The sequence below is a fragment of the Aotus nancymaae genome, unplaced genomic scaffold, assembly GCF_030222135.1.
Source record: "Aotus nancymaae isolate 86718 unplaced genomic scaffold, 86718_ANA_hifiasm-v0.15.2.pri h1tg000016l, whole genome shotgun sequence".
Taxonomy (NCBI): Eukaryota; Metazoa; Chordata; class Mammalia; order Primates; family Aotidae; genus Aotus; species Aotus nancymaae.
The window spans coordinates 29,932,073-29,947,943 of record NW_026988428.1 but is presented as its reverse complement, the minus strand read 5'-3'; the positions used below and the strand labels follow the sequence as shown (position 1 = coordinate 29,947,943).

The following is a 15,871-nucleotide window of genomic DNA, read 5'->3' as shown; positions in this document are numbered from 1 at the left end:
AAGACCTAAAAACCACAAAAACTCTATAAGAAAACCTAGGTAATACCATTTAGGACATAGGCATGGCCAAGGACTTCATGACTAAAACACCAAAAGCAATGGCAACAAAAGCGAAAACTGACAAATGGGATCTAATTAAACTAAAGAGTTTCTGCACAGCAAAAGAAACTATCATTAGAGTGAACCGACAACCAACAGAAAGAGAAAAACTTCTTGCAATCTACCCATCTAACAAAGGGCTAATATCCAGAATCTACAAAGAACTGAAACAGATCTACAAGGAAAAAAACCTCATCAAAAATCGGGTGAAGGATATGAACAGACACTTCTCAAAAGGAGACATTTATACAGTCAACAAACACGAAAAAAAGCTCATCATCACTATAAATTAGTTCAACCATTGTGGAAGACAGTGTGGCAATTCCTCAAGGATCTAGAAGCAGAAATCCATTTGACCCAGGAATTCCACTATGGGGTATATACCCAAAGGATTGTAAATCATTCTACTATTAAGAAACATGCACACGTTTATTGCGGCACTGTTCACAATAGCAAAGTCTTAGAACCAACCCAAATGCCCATCAATGATAGACTTGATAAAGAAAATGTGGCACATATACACCATGGAATACTATGCAGCCATAAAAAAGGATGAGTTCATGTTCTTTGCAGGGACATGAAGCTAGAAACCCACATTCTTAGTAAACTAACACAAGAACATAAAACCAAACACCACAGTTCTCACTCATAAGTGGGAGTTGAAAAATGAGAACACATCAGCTGGGCGCGGTGGCTCAAGCCTGTAATCCCAGCACTTTGGGAGGCCGAGGCGGGTGGATCACGAGGTCAAGAGATCGAGATTATCCTGGTCAACATGGTGAAACCTCATCTCTACTAATACAAAAAATTAGCTAGGCATGGTGGTACGTGCCTGTAATACCAGCTACTCAGGAGGCTGAGGCATGAGAATTGCCTGAACCCAGGAGGCGGAGGTTGCGGTGAGCCGAGATCGTGCCATTGCACTCCAGCCTGGGTAACAAGAGTGAAACTCCGTCTCAAAAAAAAAGAAAAAAAAAATGAGAACACATGGACACAGGGAGGGAAACATCACACACCAGTGCATGTCAGAGGATGGGGGGCTAGGGGAGGGATAGCATAAGGAGAAATACCTCATGTAGATAACGGGTTGATAGGTGAAGTAAACTACTCTGGCACGTGTCTACGTAACAAATCTACATGTTCTGCACATGTACCCCAGAAGTTAGAAAAAAAAAAAAAAAAGGATAACGTAAGAGGTAAATCTAGGGGAAAAAAGAAAACTAAAACATTTTTTTTGAAAGAACACATTCTTCCAGGACTGATTTTTCTAAGATCCAGTATATGCACTGGCTTCTAAGATGTGAAAACACAATTCTACTAGGAAGTGTTGTGACATTCTTTCATATTATTTAAACTTTCCACATATTTGACCAGTGATGTGTCCAATATATCTATAAGAAAAATGAAACCAACAGCAAAGCAATTGTTCTATATTTATGGTGCTAGTTCTATTTAGGACAAGATCTGAATCCCATTAGAATAAGGGATGATTTTAATCACCTTGTAAAGTCTCCTTACATGTTTTCTCACATTTCCTAAAATATTCTATTAGGAAAAGTGGTTCCTCCTTCCACTCTCAGTCCAGCATAAATACTCTGGATATCCCTTACTTCTCCCTGTTTACACATTGAAAGTTGAGCTCTATTTTGGAGTCACAGAATTGACAGCCATTTCAGGAAAAATCCATTGTCTGCTATATGGTGGTAGTAAAATTGCAATGAAAGGGTTTCATGTTTCCTGATTTTTGCCCAGCTTTAATAGAGTTATTTTTCATTTGATAAATATCTATTACAGAGTGGAACATAATACAATTAAAACAGTACCTTGGGACAATGTGACTAGACATAAGTCATGAAGAAAGAATGAGCATTAAGATCATCGGCCTCAGACTCTGCTGGAAGAAGTGAAATGTATGCCAGCTGAGACTCGGCAATCAGATGTCCCCAGTTTCAGAAGTAATGAGTCAAAGGATACTGGGAAAAGAGGTTTACAGGACTGAATGCTACTATGTATTAAACATTATACAGCCATTAAAAGAGGACTATCAAGCTACACGTGCTGAGGAAAGGCAGAAGGCAGAAAAATGCTCATATGGCTAGAAGCTAAGACTGCAAAAATCACAGTAATTCAGTTCTGCATACACTTACTGAATAATGAAATAGTACATTTGGAAACTAAAGTTATACATCATATGCAAACAGCTAAAATATAATTGTTTACAAATAATTTAAAGATTAGTAACTGTCTCCATCGTTTTCATTGCAGAGTTCTCCAGCTGACTTGAAAACTGGGCTCAAATTTTAAGACAAAGGAAAAAAAGTGTCTGTTTTAAGAATAATTTTCATAGCAGGTTAGGACTTAGATTAAAACACAGCAAAGTAAACATTAGAACACATAAACATTAAAATCTCACCTAGTAATGATACTACAGATATATAAACGCTCAGATATTAGAGGAGGAGGAAACTGGGTGTATTAGTCCATTCTGACACTATTAAAGACGTACCCAAGACTGGGTAATTTATAAAGAAAAATAGATATAACTGACTCACAGTTCCGCATGGCTTGGAAGGCCTCAGAAAGCTTATAATTATGGCACAAGGGAAAGCAAACAGCCTTCTTCCCATGGTTGCAGGAGCGAGAATGAGCGTTCAGCAAACAGGGAAGCTCCTTATAAAAGAATCAGATCTCGTGAGAACTCACTACCACAAGAACGGGATAGGGGAACCCATCCCCATGCAGATTCAATTATCTCCACCAGGAGATAATTGAACTAACTCAATACCACAAGAACAGGATAGTGGAACCCACCCCCATGGAGAATCAATTATCTTCATCTGGAGATAAATTGAACTATCACAAGAACGGGATAGGAGAACCCACCCCCATGGAGATTCAATTATCTCCACCTGGTCCCTCCCACAACAGGTGGAGATTATGGGAACTACAATTCAAGATGAGATTTGGATGGGGATAAAGCCAAACCATATCAGTGTGGAGAGAGGTCTGTAGTTAGCCACTTGAATATATCCCTGTTCTGGTCTCTCTTGCCTGTGTTTAGGGATTTGAGGGGCACTTGGTAGACCCTTCCAACACTGCTCTTCTTGTTCTAGCTCCCCTATCCACCATTTGAAATTAATAGCACTGAGCTAAGGCTCTGCTTTTTAATGATTCTTTGAAAAATGAAAAGTAACTAAGGAAGGACCATATAATTAACAGCTATTCTCATCTGAAGTAGATCAGTGTGGCACATCCTTTCTTAGAAGAGATCTGAGAAGAGATCTCTCATCTCTCCTGGAATAGAAAGCAAAAACTGCCCAGTTTACCTGAGGGTAGAGAAGAAAGAGAAAATTGGAGATTGAAGCTCAGATTAGGAACATATTTCCCAAGGGTAAACTTCAAGTAATGAAGGCTGGTGGAGAGAGAACATGAGTGGCACTGCCAGCAGTGAGAGCTGATGCTGCAGGGTGAGGTATTGAGCACTGGAGGGGCAAGACAGGCCTGGACTGGCAGGCATTGATCCTGCACCCACTGGGAATTCTCTGCAGACTCGGCAAAACTTAACCCAAGGGGAGACAGGACACCTGATTCCCTAATTGCATGTGTGGGAACTCTGATTTCATGAAGTGCGTGCCCTCCCCCACCATATACACATCAAAGATATGTGAATAGGATTTTCAAATTGGACTACACAAATTGTGCACAGGCATGAAGAATCACTTTCCAGACCCTCAGCATATATATATATATATATATATATATATATATATATTTTTTTTTCTTTTCTAAAATTGATCTGCTTAAGAATGTACCTATAGTCAGGGACCTATTCCATGCTGGCACTCCTTTCCGGAACAAAGCTTCTCACCCCACGTTACAAAAGAAAGGTACACCTCTCACTTAATCTGAATTGAATCTCTCCATCAGAGTAGAAAAACTTTTTCAAGACTCCACTCAAAGGAAAAAAACAAAATATTAGTATAAGCAAAGCCTCTTTTCATCTGGGTCCCCTTCACATAAACTCATTGTAGGATTTCAGACTTCCCCTGTCTAATACATATTTCTCTAAGACTGCAAATCGGCATTAGAAGTGGAGTGTTTTGGCCTTTGTTGGATGTTGTGAATTCATATAGTCTGTAGAGTAGGGTAGCAGGAGTGATGATACCTCATGTTCTACGCGGTCTCTGACACTGAGAGATACTTTGCTGGAAGAGGGGTTGCCCGTGGTGGCAGTGCCTCTGGTGGTTAGAGGGTTTTTTCTCCTATATACTCATTTTGAAAGCAACATTTAGTTTCTTCAACATGAAATTGCTAATTATGAGCATTAAAAAATCTGCAAGATGAAGGTTTTACCAGTAATTTAAAAATTGGGACATGCTTATTTGATTTTCATAGCATACACTCTTCACAAATGAATGTTTTAGAGTAATTTCAAAAAAATAGGCCAATAGTCATTGTGTACCATTTTTCTTTTTAGATTTTCTTTTCATTGGTCTTATATTTCAGCTATAAGAACTATAGGACCAATGAAAGTTTTCACATGTAATATGATAACTTCTACAACTACTAGCATTGAATATATTCAGTGTTCCAGGTTCCATGCTGCAGGGCCTTATACATTAGCTTTTTATTTTATTATTTTACTTTTAAATGTATGCTATATCCAGCATTTCTCCCCATGTTATCCCTCCTCACCCTCCCCACCCCCCACTTTCCCTCCCCTGCCCCCTGAACTACCCCCAGTGTGTGATGCTCCTCTCCCTGAGTCCACGTGTTCTCATTGTTCAACACCCACCAATGAGTGAGAACATTCAGTGTTTGGTTTTCTGTTCTTGTGTCAGTTTGCTGAGAATGATGGCTTCCAGATTCATCCAAGTACCTATAAAGGACACGAACTCATCGTGTTTTATGGCTGCGCAGTATTCCATGATGTATATGTACCACATTTTCTTTGTCCAGTCTATCATTGATGGGCATTTGGGTTGGTTCCAGGTCTTTGCCATTGTATACAAGGCTGCAATGAACATACGTGTGCATGTATCTTTATAGTAGAATGATTTATAGTTCTTTGAGTATATACCCAGCAATAGGATTGCTGGGTCAAATGGAATTTCTATTTCTAGGTCCTTGAGAAATCACCACATTTTTAAAGGGCAAAAGATGGGATTCAAACTCAGGTAGTCAGATTCTAAGAGCCTAAAAGTTTTTTTTGTTTTGTTTATTTTTAGTGTACTACAGGAGTTAAGGCATATTTTTGTTGTTTCTGAAGTACAAGCATGCCATTTCAAAACATTTTTCAATTTTAAAGGGTAAGACAATTATCTTACAAAGGCACCTTGGGTAGAGTTTAGCACATCATAGGGATTTAGGAAATATTCATTTGTTATCTCCTTCCCGTCTTAAAAGGAAATCTATTTATTTCTTCCGTATGAAATCCAATGCTTGTCTTGAGAGGAAGATTTTTAAAATATATTTTTGTAGCTTCAGTTAATGCTCAGATTTAGGAGTTACAAACAACATGATAAAATTTATAATCTAAGCACTCTAAGTACCAGGCATTCCCAGTTTGAGGAAATAAAACACTCCAAAGTAACCAATGAATGCTTGATGGGAAATCCTGATGCTCTAGAGATACAGAAGTGCCCAGCAATGCCAAAAGCCATGCCCAAATGCCCAAGGGGACTACACTTGTGAGCACTCATTAGAATTGCCCTAGGGAGCTTTTTAAATGTCATGGAACTTTTAGAGGCACGGAAACATCTGCCAGATGTGTCTCTGGATTTGCATAGAGAAGGGAAGCATTATGAAAAAGTTTCTATAACTGAATTCTGAGTTTTCTTGTGAACTATAGGTCTCCAAGGGAGTCAAACTGGAGTTATAAATAAAAGGTCACCTGAGGTCAAATCAACAGAGAGAAGAGTCTTGGCAAAGCAGGGTCAGCTGAGTAGCCCGGGTTTTAGGGGAGTGGTGAGTAGTTCCATGAATAGGTGTTGTTGCATGTGACCACTTCCATTATGTTCTTCCCATATCCATGCTCCTTCTTCGATCCCTTTATATTCAAATAGCCCTGTCTTGGCTGGTGTCTGCAGAACCACAGGGAGCATTCCACATGGCCCTGCAGCCCAATGGTCTAGAAGTTCCATGAGCTACAAATGGTAAGTAGGAGAGTATTATTTGGTCAGTAGAGAAGAAGGATGGCCAGAGGAGTAGATAATAGATGGAAAGCCTATAGACCTATGAGCAGCATTCCTGGTTCATGCTTGAACTTTTCACCCTCTGTGGGTCCCTCAAGGGACTAGTTAGAAAGATGGATCCTAGGACAAGTCTAGGCTACCTGCTAAGCAAGGCAGTGTAGTAGGAATGAAACATTTCAGATTTATGATGTTTGTATAAATGTTACACATTTTCAGTCACAATCAGGCATATCCAAGAGAAATTTGTATTTCACATTCATTTAAGTAGAACTTGCTGAAGATATGGTACTAGAATTATGTTTAGATGAAACTTTCAGAAAAAACATTGGGAGAGATATTTGGGGAGAGGTAGATGTCTTAGAGCTTCATAGTCCACTACAAACCTGCACATATGGTCAGGCTCCTGTCTATAGCAAACAGATGAAAACTGTGCAAAAAAGGCTTAACTGAAAAAAAAAAAACACCTGGAATCCAGAATCTATCTAGGTGTGTATGCTTCTCTAATATTGACTCAAACGTAAAACACATAAGAAATTCCTCCAAGGTACAAGTTAATCATTTATCATCTCCTTAGTCTAATCACATAATACCTAACACTTCAATGGCACTCACTAAGACTGCAGGTTTGGATATATTATCCCACTTAACTCTCAACTACTATGGAATTCTGCTAAAAAGTTATCTAAAAACATGACATTTTCCCCTTGTTTAAATTTTCTCTTTGCTTCTGTTTAAGCTACTTTATACTTCTCAGGGAGAATTTAAGAAATACTATCTTGAGTAAAGAAGACAAAGAAAGTACATTGCTTATGATTGAAAGCCATACCTTTACATTAATGAATTGATGGTCTTTCAACCAAACCTACTATGATACTATGTTTGACCATTTTTCCCAGGTAAGTGGAAGTCACCCAGCTTTATTCTGTGATTCTGTGCACTTATTGCTTCTTCTTCTCTCCAGATTGCTTCAAGAATTGGATCATTAGTACAGTGAAATAGCTGTAGAGTCTTGCTCTGTACATATTGTCGTACAGGCCAGTGAATCACTGTGAGATGCTCTTACTCTGTGCTGCTTTAGTGCTCCTTTCCAAAGAATCAGTAGTTTAGGACTGCCTGAGGCCAGTCTTCTCATTTAAGTCAGAAAATAGACATTGCTTTAAATCTGAAAAAATGGAAATTAAAAAATAAAATAGAAATAGGAAAAAAATAATTCATGTCCCAAATAAACTTGGCATTTGCTTCAGTGCAACTAGACATGTCGATCTAGACTGCTGCATAATATAAACAATTAGTTTTGCTTTGTTGTTGGTCCATGTGGCTACAATTTTAATGGACATCAACATCTTAATATACTGAAATCAAATGAGATTTGATTATGAGGAAAGCTTATGCAGTCATTATAAATAAAATGATTTAAACAGAAAGTGCTAATGTTTACAATATAAATTTGCTAATTGTCTTTCTGTGGCAAATATCATTACTATAATAGGCATTTGTAGTTACATTATATGGTATATAAGCATTAGGAAATTTGATCTTAAGGTTATATATATATTTATCTTTGAAAAATTTTAAAAATATATATTTTATTGCATTTTAGGTTTTGGGGTACATGTGAAGAACATGCAAGATTGTTTGCATAGGTACATACATGGCAATGTGGTTATTTTAACATTATATCCTTCTTTTTCAAAACTACTAACATTTTTATGTTGGGAAACATCAATGCTACTCTAAGTGTGTCAGCATTTGTAAATGCTTTGAAAATGAAAAACGTATTCATGGGCCAAGTAGAATCTTTCAAATCCCCTTGTAGAGGGAAAAATGGCTTTCACTATCTTTTGAATTTGACTCACAAAACAACTTTTAAGATTTAACAATAAACTTACCATCAAATATAACATCCATGTTATCTCTAATACTAAAGATAATGAATAGGCTTTCAATTTATGATCCAATCATCTCACACAAAGCAATTTTTTAATAATTCACAAAATAGTCTTCATTCTTCAGGTGTAAGAATGTCTTCCTTAAGAAAAAAATGTGTAGGATCCAAAAACTTAATGGTTCTATAAAGACCACATACACATAAAATGAGAGAGAAAAATGTATGTAACCACTCAGATATTCAGACATTTTGTGTGATGGTTTGGATTTTATTTGAGAAAGAAAAGGAGGGTTGAATTGTTTTGGTCTTAATTTATTGAAGCCACTGTCTCACACTCCCACCTGATTTTGAATGTGTAAATATCTTATATTTGCTATAGGTAGATAGTAACCAGTCAGTTATCAGGGTTAGGAATTGTGGGTCCATTCTTTAGTAGACAACTGTCATGCTATGTTGCTTATCTTACTCTTTGAGCTCTTAAAGTGAAAAAAAAAAACCCATTCAATTCTTAAGTAGTACTGGAATATTAAGCAAGGATGTCTATCCACCTAGAAAGAGTTCAGCACACAATTACACTAGCATCATGCCCATGGGACCCAAACTTATCTTATGAATTATACTTAAATAGAAAATTTCCTGTCCCATCTCTATTTCTGTATAGGCAATATGTGTAAATTGCATTAAGGGAACAATAGCAAAGTCAGTTATCTTCTTTACAGTCTTAAAGATGAGATATAATCTCTTGGTCAATGTAAATTAATTTATCATAATTCATTTTACCAAATACATTTAATATATGTATTCATTCATTGAAAACTTATTGATGGCATATTAGGTAACAAGAATAGTTCTAGGGAATAAGTATACAGAAATAAAGCACAATTGTGTTATCATTTTCAAAAATCTTCAGTATACAGGTTAAGTACATTGATAGAGAAAGGGAAAGGAATATACATTCAAAAGGGAAATGTAGGAGAGCTACTTGAATGAGGTGAGACATCCAATAAAAGAAGATTCCAAAGTGGGCTTTGGCTGATAAACATTTGAAGTTGGAGAAAGAGTCATCTAAAAAAAGAAGCAGAGTATTGGTATTTAAGATAAATGGAACAGTATGTGAAATGATTCAAGACATGGCAAACCAAAGGAAATTTTGTCTTCATATGATATTAGTGTATGAAGCAGGGCATGATAAGAAGACCTCATCACAAAAGACTTCACCTTGCTAATGAGTTTGGATTTTATTCTAAGGGAAAAGGAGATAGCTGTATTAATGAACTTTACGAAGAAAGACAATGAAATCAGGTATGCTTTTAAGAGTTTCACCTCTGACATTATTATAAAGAATAAATTTGATAGGAGGTCATCACAAGATATATGAGAAATAAGGATCTGTCCCAAGGCAGTGACATGAACATGGAGAGTAGAGAAGACCTTATGAGAAAAGTTGGTGGCCTTTAAGATGAAAGTAGTAAGGGAGGATCTAGGATGAGTTATTAGTTTCAGACTTGGGTCGCTGTGAGGAATCCTGGTGTCATTCACAATGTTAGGGAATATTTATAAGAGTAATTGTGATAAGAAGTGTTGACAAAAACCGTTGAATATAAGATTATTGTGGGGCTAGGCACTGTGGCTCACATCTGTAATCCCAGCACTCTGTGAGGTCGAGGCAGTAAAATCGCTTGAGCCCAGGAGATCGAGGCTGCAGGGAGCCATGATGGCACCACTGCACTCAAGCTTGGGTGACAGAGTGAGGCCCTGTCTCTAATAATAACAACAAAAAGATTATTATGGAACATATAATAACTTCTAGATAATTTTAAATATAGAACTGGAATTCAGGAGAGGTAACTGAGGTAGAAATATGGATTTTGGAATCTTCAACATGCAGATCTGAGTATAATTACCCAGGGAGACTGTATATAGAAAAAAAAACCAAAAAAATCAATGACAAGTAAGCTGTAGAGAGCACTAACCATTAAATTATACAAGCAGAAGACCTAAAAGTACAAACTGAGAAATGGCTGCAGAGATAAGAGGGAAGCTAGGAATAATGACTGTCTGTGGCAGCCAAGTGAGGAAAACTTTTAAAATTCGGAAAGGGGCCAAAATAGGTAAGTACTATAGAAATGCATTGGTAATGAGAACATATATTATAATAACCTTTTTAATCATGATCAACAATAGGATGATAGGATGAAGACTGAAGTTGATAGAGAAGTAGGTGAGAAAAAAAGAAGAAAAAGCTGAATATACATAATGTATCGAAGAATTTTTACAAGGCGTTAGGCTGGATATGATTTCCAATGGAATATGCTAGATACTATTCCATTGGAGGTGATAGAAATATGTCATCTCCAACATACATATTCCTATGTCTCTTCAGTACCAAAGAAGCAAATCAGTTTTTCCTAGTGCATTAAACTCTGTTTGTAAATTAGCTGTTCCCTATAGCCATTCTAACATGTACAAGGCATTTCACCGAGAAGTGAAAATGTAGTGAACCAGCAAAGCATTTGGGCTGCACAACATCTGGCAATCAGTTTGAAAGACTTTTTTCACTGAGTTGATTAGTAGTTCTGCTGTAACACAAACCCATCCTTTATTGCCCTTCAGTTTACAATGACGGCAAAATCTGTTAGCGATAGTATGTTTTGGGGGCATGTGAGGCAACATGAGTTTTGGACAAATGAACTCTGTTTAAGTCCATTTTGGAAGTGGCTAAGTTGACTATGTATGTTTATTCATGGGTGATAAGAAGATATTAAATGTAAAAAAATGAGATTAGAAATACTGCTGTATTATGTTATTTATTTAACATATTTACTTAATCTTTAGAAAGATTTTATGTCAGGAACTGCCCCCAGGTACTAGGTAGCACAGGATCTCCAATACATGCAACAATAAACAAAATGGGCAAAAATCTGTGCCCTAAAGGGGCTTAAATTTTAATACAGAGAGGGGACACTACAACAAACAAAAGTAAAATATAGTGCATGTTAGGTGGCAAAGACCTCTGGGGAAAGAAAACCTAAGTAGGGAAAGGGTGCTAGAATTTTTATCTGGGTGATGGGGGGAAGGGAAGATAAAATATGGAATAGGATAGACCCACTAAGAAGGTAATATTTGACTAAAGTCCTAAAATTAGTGTGGGATTAAGCTATGGAGATACCTGGAGAAAGAAAAAATCAAAACATTATGAAGGACTGAGTGTCTGGTATCTTCTAGAAATAGAAGGATAAATATGGCTGGAGAGACAAAGAAGAAAACAGTGAAAGATAATATAGACGTAAAGTGGAGAGAGACTCTAGACCATTGTAAGGTCTAAGTTGAGTGATTTTCAATAGGAAAAACAGATTCTAGAGTTCTAAGAAACATCTTAAAATTTTAAAATATAACATATTATTTATCCATTAGTCTATGTTTTCTTTTGAGGGTGGTGCTTCTGCAAATCATCTTCCAGATCTTGGCACCGTCATAGAATACCTTTCTTCTTAGAGACTAGAGATACTGACTATGCACTTCTCTGAGAGTGAAGAGGTAGTTTCAGGAGATACACTGAAGGCAGTCTTTGTGCCATTCAAAAAGGCTGATAGTAAGAACAACATGGAAAGTTGAAAAAATGCTTTCCAGAGCTCAAAAAGAAAGCAATGGATTGAATTCGGTTTCTGTATTTTCTTAGCAAAACATTTCCTAGGAAAATGAAATCTTTCACATGAAAATTTTTAATATATCTCAAAATATTTACTCCTTTGTAATTAAAAAACTGCCCTATAAATAATACCTCCTCAAATGAAATATGCTTCTTTGGACCAAAAAAGAGTAGAAATGTTGAAGAACATAAGCTCTGTGGAGGATCTTCCACATAATAATAATAATTATTATTTTTACCATCCACATTATTGTGGTGGCTTTTAATTGCCTTCTTGAATATTCCAGAGGGTCTTCTCAACTGGACTTTGTATATTAAACTGGCTCACAGATAGAGTAAAGAAGGATGGGTAAAAAGTATTTGACACCATTAACTTAATCAATGGTGGCTTCACCTATTGTAGAACCAGTATATAATTTTTTATAGTATGCAGCCACATACTATATATATATATATATATAAAAGCCTGGAAACCTGGACTTTTATCGTGACTATACTGTTAACTACCACTTTACTATTCTAGATCTTCCTTCCTCACCTGTAAAATAAGCAGTTGGATATACAATAACCACAACTTTCTTTTTAAGTGATCTGTAAAAATCAGCTGCCATGGGTAGAGTTCTGTCCAGCTTCTCTAATAAAAACCATGCTTAGTAATCCTTTAGCGTTAATTTATCCAGAGATGCCACTTTCACAGCATTGTACCCACTCATTTTTCTCCCACAGCCATTACAAACAGACCACAGTACTTCTCCCTATCCAGCAGTCAGAGTCATAATCTTTTTTTTTTTTTCTGACAGTGTCTTAGGCAACCATAACCAAAATAATGGGAGAGGGCACTCAAGTCGCAAGCAATTTGCTACTTATCATTAGGGGCGTGGCTATATTGAAGGCAACAGTTCTTAGTATAGCTAAGAAGAACACTTACATCCCATCAGCCCATTCCTCCCATCTCTAAAGCATTATAAGTTGTCATGAGTTCCACCAGCATAAAGCAGTTGCTGTTACCCCAGGCATAACCAAAATGGATCAATTAGCTTTTCAGTTAAAGAGGCCTGAATGTATAGAATTCATTTCCCTTCTTTAGGAAGTCTGCTTCTGTTCTGAGAGAAAAGTCTTCCATAAAAGTAACAAACTCACATGTTCAACAAGTAGATATATTTAGTGATTTCTTGAACTTTGTCATCCTAACCACTTATTTTCTAAGTATCCAAATGTATAGAAGCTTCGACGAAGAAGTTGTGTTTGTTTCAGTTCTGATGAAAAGCCCTAACAATGTTATTAGATAACTGTGATAAATTTTAATCTGATGACAGCTTGTGACCCACAAATTGCTGTTTAAAATTAAAATGCATTTAAAATGAAACTGGCAAGAGAACTACAATATTGAACTTGCAATCTGCTGTGATAAAACACCAGTATAAATCACGATATTAAATATAAATACAATTAATTTTATATAGCATCTTGCAATTGAAATATAAAATGCCCTTAAATGCATTGCCTTATTAAATTAAAATTGGTTGATTAATCTTACTTTTTAATCTTTGTTTTGCAAATTAAAAAGTTTAAGTAGAGATAGATTGGATTGGCTTTGGTAATACACCCTTTGGCAGAGCTCCAGGTATAATCTAGGGCTACAAGCTTCTAGGTTTCTCTTTTGATGAGCAAAAATCCTCTATTTTCCTCATCCCAAATATTCATCTACAGTAAATTAAGACATGTTTTTCACATGCTTAATCTTATTTATACTGCATAAGGTATAGTTACTCAAGTTGTATTAAATGTGATCTTTAAACTTTTTTATATGTTAGTTTTGAAAAACAACTACACTGATATTGTTGGCAGACCAGCTAATTATTGCTAACTTAGTAAGAATTGAGATTTTTCTGTAATGAATGTTTGTATCAGTCTATTATTCAGCAATACTGTATATAAAACTCAACCCAATGTATGTGTTTTCATCCCACATTTAAGCATTGAAGAATTGTATGTGGTAATGAAATAATTAAGTATAGTTGTTTGCAAATAATTTAATAATCAAATCATAGCTATTTTCTGGTTTTCAAAATGTACCAAAGAACTATTGAAAACTCCATAATATAATATCATAATTATAACAAGTAACGTGTGTATTTAATAATAGCTGTAATAATCCTATGCATTATTTGCTCAAAATATTCAGGATCCATTTAAATAATAACATTAGCTAGAATAAGAAAGTACCATATCTCACTCCCACTATTGCACACAGAGAATAAAATTCACCCACTCTTTTTAAAAAGATGCCACAAGGATTGTAATTTCAGAACAATTATTTTTACTCGTTACTCCTAGAACATAGTATACACTCAGCAAATGTTGGTTGAAGAAATGAATGGATATGTGTGATTGGATGAGATGCAAACTCAGGGAAAATGCCTAGTCTCTGGTTGTTATAAGACTACTGCATGGACAACTGCTGTCACAGTAGGGTTTCTAAAATCTCTCTGCCATATTTTATTTTGGTTCATGTGTGTGTGACAATGATGAGGAATTCAGCCCAGCAAGTATCTCTGCATTAATTACATAGAGGTGCTATGTATTAAAAAAGCAGGGATACCACATGTAATATCTCTCAGGTACTTTTCAAGGTTTGCTTCTACAGGAGACTTGATATTGATTACGGTGCTTCAAATCTATTTATATTTGGGAGCAGTCTCACTGTTATTCTTGGTTACACCTCATCAAATCTGTCCTAGGGACAGTGCCTACCCCAGGGTTGTAAGCTTTGGAACCGTGATTGGGGTTTTCCGCCCCCTGCGTGCCAGCGGACGCTAGCCATGGTGCTGAAAGAGACAAGAGGATTCTATTTGAAACCTTTCCTTCCTCTTACTGGTTTAGAAAATTCGAGTGACAAGAGCAGGGGCCAAAGGAGCCTGGAGCAGCATCACTAATGTGAACCATGTATTTCGATATTTTGGACGGAGATGTGGTCCATCAGGTTACAGGCAATGCCTCCCTGTGAGCGTTCGCTAGACCAAGAGACCTTATGAATGTAGCCGCTGCAGTAGAAAAGGTTACATCCAGCAGGATGCCTTGTCCCTCTCCTGAAAAATTGACATTTAAGTACATAGCCTAGAAACAAAAGCAGGGAGTCTAGACGAAGGGGAGGAGAAGTGGGGAGCAAACCTGTATTCATATTGAAAATGTTCACTATTTTCGCATAAGGTAAAGAATCAAGGGCTAATTTTAGCTTAAGTTTTCGGCCTCAGTTTTCCAACAGGTGCACGACTCCCTCACCCCTTCCCTGTCAGGTACTGTCCTGCTTTACCTTCTTAGAAAGGCTTTCTTTGCAAGGCAAGCTTTTCCTAGAGTCCTAAGCATGTGCAGTTTCCAATCTCATGCACAGCTCCGGCTCTACGCCTGGCAACCCCTTACCTGCAGCATGAAGATTAAGGAGCAGGCACAGCGCAGGGAAGCCGACTGCTCTCCGCATAATGTGTGCATTGAGAGGTGGAGGAGAAACTCCACCACGACCCCACTTTAGGTAAAGTGCTATTAGAAAGAGCCACCGCCAAGGGTCTTCTAGTCTCCGGGATTCGTTCGCAGGTCCTCGGCTGGGGTTTGCAGAGCCGTCAGTCTGTGGCGCCGATAGAAACGAGCACCAGCTTCAACCTCCCTAAGAGAGGGAGAGAGGAAGAGGAAGAAGAGTAAGAGGTTGCAGGGAAGGGGGACAGAAGCACTCAGAGGCGGCAAATGCTTGGCCTTCCGAGGACACAGCAGCCAAGGCGGAGACGGCAGGGTGGACTCCGCGCCAGCCCAGCAGCGCAGCAGCACGGCAGCCAGTGCAGCGCGAGCAGCAGCCCAGACGCGCTGCGGCTACTGAGCATGCCCAGCGCCGGCCCTCACGAGGCACGGGAGTTTCAAAGTGAAATTCCGCTTCTCCGGGTCTTAGCGGCGGCTTGGAGCAGAGTAGGCTCTACCGCTGGGGTGGGTGGGTGGTGGTGGTGGTGGGATGAGGAAAGCGGGAAGTGCGGGGGAGGCGCTTGCCGTGGTTAC

General features: G+C 37.6%; 1 protein-coding gene across 1 annotated transcript in view; it reads right to left on the bottom strand.

The window, feature by feature from the left end:
* Positions 1 to 15,597, bottom strand: part of PTPRR (protein tyrosine phosphatase receptor type R) — a 283,107-nt gene extending 267,510 nt beyond the window's left edge. The window contains exon 1 of the mRNA XM_012441339.3: positions 15,251 to 15,597. Within this exon, the coding sequence (XP_012296762.2) occupies positions 15,251 to 15,308 (58 nt within the window). The 5' untranslated portion in view covers positions 15,309 to 15,597. The remainder of the gene's footprint in view (positions 1 to 15,250) is intronic.
* Between the last annotated feature and the right edge of the window lie 274 nt (positions 15,598 to 15,871).